Here is a 6,174-nt window from a genome sequence, read left to right on the forward strand (position 1 = left end):
GGGCTTAGGGCCGTGGGCCGGCCCTCTTCCTTAAAATGCCAATATGCCAAGCCCAAGCCCGTCCAGGCCCTGCTGGTGGGCTTAAAACTCAGGCCCAAGCCCGGCCCATGGGCAAGCCCATCGGGCCTAGGCCCTGGATTTTAGGGCTGGGCCTGGATGGGCCGACAGGGTCGGGCCTGAGATGGCCAGGACTACTCACAACCCACATGGCCAAGCCCCGAGCCGGGCGCAGGGCTCGCGCAAGTGAAACAGCACGGCAGGGGCCAAATGACGTGAGTGAATAGCATAAAACTACCACTTTTTACGTTATTGTTTCAAAAAATTACCGAAAATTTGTTTGTGACTGATACCTACCACTTTTGGCGTCGATTGTCTTAGAAAACCCAAATCGCCGAGTGCTTTGAATTGATCGCGATTATGACAGTTGAGGCCCGCTCCTAAACAAACCGCTTGTTGACTGTTTAGTTTGACCGTTAACTGACATGTGGGACCCACATGTCAGCTTCTTTTTTCTTTCTCTCTTTCCTTCTCTCCTCTTCCCTCTGTACTCTCTCTCTGCCTTATCTTCAACCCCGCCGGCGACCCGCTCCCTCTCTTCGCGCGCCCACCCGGTCGGCGACCCGCTCCCTCCCCTCCCGCGCCCACCCCGCCGGCGACCCGCTTCCCTCCCCTCACGCGCTCACCTCGCCGGCGACCCTCTCCCCTCTCCTCGCTTGCCCACCCCACAGGCGACCCTCTCCCCTCCCCTCGCCCACACCGCCGGCGGCCATGGAGTCCCTGAGGCGGCGAGCTCCTGGACGCGGCGGTCCAGAAGGCCACCCAAGGAGCCCCGGCTGCGGCGGCCGCCTCCGCCGCCATCCACACTGCCGGACCCCTGCGTGTGGCCCATGGATGGAGAGCCGGCGACCTCGGCCACAGGTGCGGCTCCTCCGAGCTCCTCCCTCACCCTGCATTCTCCGACGCGGCTGCCCTCGATGACGGCCATGGACGCGAGTTCACCGGCGGGGTGGTGGCTGCTGGACGCGGCCGCCCGCAGCACAAACAGGAGGCCGTCGAGATGCTCCTACCGCGGCCGCTTGCATCACGGACAGGAGCTGGCCGCCGAGATGCTCCCGCCGCCGCCACCCGCAGCATGGCTGCAACAACGACAAGCACGACCGGAGGAGCTCGATCTGGAGGACTGGCCATGGCAGGGGCCTGATTGCTTTTCTGAAATATTTGCAGGGACCAAATTGCATTTATAAATATTTACAGACACTGCCATGTGGGTCCCACATGTCAGTTAACGGTCAAACTAAACGGTCAAACAAACGGCTTGATTAGAAGCGGGCCCCAACTGTTATAATTACAATCAATTGCAAATCACTCGACGATTTGGGTTTTTTGAGACAACCGATGCCAAAAGTGGTAGGTATCAGTCACAAACAAATTTTCAATAATTTTTTAAAACCATAACGTGAAAAGTGGTAGTTTTATGCTATTCACTCAAATGACGTTCATAGGATGACTCGGCTCACAAGTCGAAAGTTATTGGGAGATATTCTTTCGGTATCAACAGCTATCCAAATAGAGTAGTATATTTGGGTTCATTGTATTTGGAGCATAGTGGCCTACAACGGTTATAGTAGTAGAATTTGATTCCTGGTTTGAATGGTCTAAACCTTGCGCTTGACTGTAGAGACCGTCAAATAAAATACTGATATTCTGGTCTGACGATTACAGTGGCATTTTGGGAACTTTCGAGGGAAATAAAATTTTCCAATGCCCATTGGAAAGTATTCAAGCGTAACCTCTCTTTATTTTATTTTTATAAAGGAATAAGTATATTTTTCGTTCTCGAACCTTCCCAAAATTGTTGTTAACTCAAAACCATTAAAAGTCAGTCCCTCAACTATTTAAATTGGATACTTTTCGTCCTTTAACTATTTATAAACCGGATACTTTTCGTCCCTCACAACGCCGAATGTGGTTTTACTGAGACTTGGACCCTGTTTTGATTGAAACAAGCCACGTTGATTGCCGACAGTTTTGCAGTCTATCAACAATGACTTGACGCAGAGGGTATGGATGTGCAAGGGCGGCGACGGAATCCTAACCCGGCACATGTAGCTGCTGGGATCGTGAAAAAGTGGTGGCGACAACATATGATTGATTTTGATTTGGTGGTGCTTCTCGAGTACCTGGTCTCGAGCTCCAGGGTGAAAAACCCTAGGTCTGATCCGAGTTGGTCATTCCTGGCAATGGAGGCGTTTTGCGTCGTTACCTTGTTGAAGGCGTTGCTTGAATATGCTCGGACTTGTTCTTAGGGTGAAAACCTAGATTCAACCTTCTCGTAGTTGGATCCAGTGACGACGGCGCTTGACCGTCATTTCCTTCCTGAAGGTGTTGTTGTTGAAGAACCTCGTTATCCTGTGGTGTCAAAAAAATGGTTGGTGCGGATACGATCATTGTTGTAGTTTGTCAATCGTTGTTTTGGTCGCTTGGTTTTCTTTTTTTTTCCTCGCTTAGGCAGAGCTTTGGTCTTGTATGCCTTTACTCTTTGCCGGCGTGTTTTGCGTGTGTGCGTTAGTGTTGGTTGCGTGCATCCTATCTATGCAGAGGCCGAGTGTGTACTCATTGTGTTTTGTATATCCACTTGATGCTTCATATTGAGTTAATAAAATTCATCCTTTATCGAGAAAAAAAAGTGTTTGTGCATCAATACGTGTGTGCATGTGTACAAGTAAGAACAAGAGAAAAGGAAAGTGTTTGCACTTCTTCTACTTGTGTGTGAACAAGAGAAAGGCAGCTATATTGAATATAGTTTAACAAAATTTGAATATAACTGAACATAGTTTGGACATTTAAGAGCATTGTACTTAATGTAGTTGAACATAGTCTGAACCCAATTTAGTTTGAAAATAGTCCGAACATAGTCTCGACCCAGTTTAGTTGAACATAGTCTGACAAAGTACTCAATGAAAAATAGTACTGAATATAGCTTACAATCAACGATAAACATAAATTCTCGCATGGTCTGACATAAGAATAGACAGCAGCAAATAAGCCTCTGAGTCTTCATTTGCAGGCTCATTTGAGTTACCAGCAGCGATTGCAAGACAATCGGTAGGTGCAGGACTAGCGAATGTGATAGAATGAATGATCTCTACCTCTTAGCTGACCAGTTATCTGTCGCTCCTCAGTCGCTCCCGCGGGCGGCCAGGAGCGAACCCTAGCCGCCGCCACTAGCCACACCCCGCCGCCCCCCTCCCCTCGCCGCCGCCGGCAGGAGTCGCCGGGCGAAGCCCGCGCGGCTCGGCGGCGGCGGGGTTCCTTTTTCCTCCTCCCGCTCGAGATGGTGCGGCGCGGGTCGGCCGCTCCAGAGGGAGCTCGGGCGCGCTGGCGCTCGGGGCGGCGCGGCGAGGCAGCGCGGGGTGGCGGCGAGCGGTGCGCAGGCGGGCGCGGCCAGGTGGTGCTGGCGCGGCGAGGGGCGTGGTGGCGCGTGCTTCGGGTGCGGCCTTGATGCCCCTCGATGGGATCTGGCGGGGACGGCATGGCGATTGGCGGCGCTCCGGCGGCTCCTGGCGCGTGGATCCGGCGAGTGGGGATGCGGACGGCGGCTCCTGGCGTGTGGATCCGGCGAGTGGGGATGCGGACGGCGGCTCCTGGCTGCTGGACGAGGCTCCTCCCGGCGGTGCTGCGACTGCAGTGGGTTGCTCCGGCTTCGGCCCAGCAGCCCTGCTCGGCGGGTTGGGGCGGGGTGGCGGCCCCCCCTCCCGTCTTGGTGCTAAGGAGCTGGCCAGTTTGCTAGCCCGGCGTGGTGGCGGCTGCCGGGGCGGCGGCCCCGGATTTGGTGGAAGCGGCTTCGGCTGGGGGGTGGTGCGCGCATCTGGGCGTGGTGGGTCTCGGGATCCCACGGCCAGTTCGAGGTCGGCCTCGGCAGGATGGGGTTCGTTGGCTGCGTTGATGCGGGCAGGTGGTGGTTGAGCATCTCCGGGAGAAATCCTATGTCCGGCCTCTGCCGGATCTGGCGACGGCGACGCCCGTGAGCGTCGTGCTCTTTCTTGGAAGCGTTATTGTTGTGTGGTGCTCCTCCCCCCTTCCCGCGGACTTGGCTTCGGAGGGAAACCTCAGATCTTCGAGATCGGACGATGAAGACGCCTTCACGTCTTCTTCCTCCTTGCGTTTCAAGCGGCAATAAAACGCACTCGACTCTCCCCTCTGATCTGAACCTCAAGCTGCTTTGATCGTTCCAGTCCTTTCCTCCAACTTCCATACGCCTCTCGCACCTGTGGTGCGCCGTACGCAAAGGCATGGGTGCCGCCAGGCGGAAGTTGGCCGCGCTACCGGCGCTCGGGTGGTGGCTCGTGGTGGTCGGCGCCGTCCGCCTCCTCTTCGCCTGGTCCGGCTTCTTCGGCGCCTGGGCGGTCCGCTCCGGCACCTACTCCAACACGCACGGTGCGCCCTCGATCGATCTCATCTTCCTGGAGTATGTACGTATAGCCTTGGGCCCTTGGCTAACAAGCGTGCGTGCATACGTGCAGTGACTGATGTGCATGCGCGTACCGTTGGGGTGTGGACGCTTCTGTCGTGCACCCTCTGCTTCCTCTGCGCCTTCAACCTCGACAACAAGCCGCTCTGCGCCGCGACTCTCTTGTCGTTCGTCTACGCCCATTTCGTCGTGGAGTACCTGGTGTACCGTACCATCACCGCAGCAAGCCTCGGCACGCTCGGCTTCTTTGCAGGTGACTAAATGGACTCTGGGCTAATGATTATGGGGCGGCGTACCTGGATAGATACTACTAGTATTAGCTGATTGCAGCAAATCCTCCTCCTGGAGATGACTTGCTCAGAACATACTTAACCAATTAATCTCTTGCATGGATGTAGTTCTTATTGACTTTCAGAAAATTTGACTGAGCTTATAGAAACAATATCTGCCCCTATAATTTTAAATAAATATCATTAGATGCACCGTAAGATATATGTTTATACTGTATTTATTTGATATTATTGCTATTAACATTTTTATAAATTAATTTTATCAAACTTTACAATGTTTTACTTTAAAAGAAATATATGTACTACATCATCACACGGAGGGAGCACCTAGTACTATTACTATTCATAACAACCTACAACATCTGTGACAAGCGCAATTTTATTTTCTCAGCAGTCATAACTGTTTGATTGTCTCTTATGCTTGCAGTCCCGTCGATCATCTGGACGGTAGTCCATTGGAGGAACACTCTTGGCTACCGTGCTACCAAGCGGTCATGAGCTTGTTCCACTGTTCCCGCCTCGTCAATTGATGGGGCCTTCACCCGCAAAAAAAAATGATGGGGCCTTCAGAACTTGCCAATGAACGAATAAATTTCGCTGCAAATCCACTTCTGTTTACTTTTGTCATGTGTACCCTATATTATTCCATCCATGAAATTATTAAAGGAAGAGTACCGACACGGTTTTATGATCTCTTGTGATGTCTTTGTCGCTCTACTTTATGAGTACGTAGGCCTTCATGTATAAGAGCATCTTCAGCCGTTGGCCCCTCAGGATGCATAAAAATCGCCCCCTGAAGGCGAGCCGGCGATACAATCGGCGCTGGGGCGGTTTTGCGCCCAGTCGTCGCCCTCAGGCGCCGAAATTGGCCCACTTTTCAGCCCCATTTCGGCGAAAAAGGGCCCATATGGGCGAGAATAGGCCCATATTCGGCGTGGTTCGCCGTGTCTCGGCGTTCAATTATCAACACAATTTTTTTCTTATCACATATTTCATCACAGAAAAATCAAATACTTCAAGAAAATAGTACAACAACAAATAGTTCAATACAAATTATATAGTTCAACAAATAAAAACTCATATTTCATCACACGTCGCGCCCGGCGTCCCCCGAGCCTCCATAGGTGCTCAATCAGATCTTTCTGCAGTTGATGATGCACCTGTGGGTCTCGGATCTCCTGACGCATACTGAGATAGGCAGTCCAGGTTGCCGGTAGCTGGTGATCAACTTCGGCTAGAGGACCCTGCCTGTAGTATGGTTCAGTGTCAAACACTGGGTCTTCTTGCTCGCTCTCGATGATCATGTTGTGCAAGATGACACAGCAAGTCATAATCTCCCACATTTGATCTTTGGACCAGGTCTGAGCGGGGTACCGGACAACAGCAAATCGAGATTGGAGCACACCAAATGCA

The 6,174-nt window shown here is 52.4% G+C and overlaps 1 protein-coding gene across 1 annotated transcript; it reads left to right on the forward strand.

Annotated features, from left to right (window-relative positions):
- The first annotated feature begins 4,114 nt into the window (after nucleotides 1–4,114).
- On the forward strand, nucleotides 4,115–5,425 carry LOC123141507 (ergosterol biosynthetic protein 28-like). Its single transcript, XM_044560628.1, has 3 exons — nucleotides 4,115–4,437; nucleotides 4,524–4,724; nucleotides 5,189–5,425. The coding sequence occupies exons 1-3, from the start codon at nucleotides 4,293–4,295 to the stop codon at nucleotides 5,257–5,259; spliced, it is 417 nt and encodes a 138-aa protein (XP_044416563.1). The 5' UTR covers nucleotides 4,115–4,292; the 3' UTR covers nucleotides 5,260–5,425.
- Nucleotides 5,426–6,174: the final 749 nt, after the last annotated feature.

This window comes from Triticum aestivum, chromosome 6D (genome assembly GCF_018294505.1).
Source record: "Triticum aestivum cultivar Chinese Spring chromosome 6D, IWGSC CS RefSeq v2.1, whole genome shotgun sequence".
NCBI lineage: Eukaryota > Viridiplantae > Streptophyta > Magnoliopsida > Poales > Poaceae > Triticum > Triticum aestivum.

Excerpts from the sequence above, each read along its gene's own strand:
- LOC123141507 (XM_044560628.1), top strand. The coding sequence starts at position 4,293 with ATGGGTGCCGCCAGGCGGAAGTTGGCCGCGCTACCGGCGCTCGGGTGG. Across the intron at positions 4,438-4,523 it reads CACCTACTCCAACACGCACG|TGACTGATGTGCATGCGCGT; the intron begins GTGCGCCCTCGA and ends GCATACGTGCAG. Across the intron at positions 4,725-5,188 it reads CACGCTCGGCTTCTTTGCAG|TCCCGTCGATCATCTGGACG; the intron begins GTGACTAAATGG and ends TTATGCTTGCAG.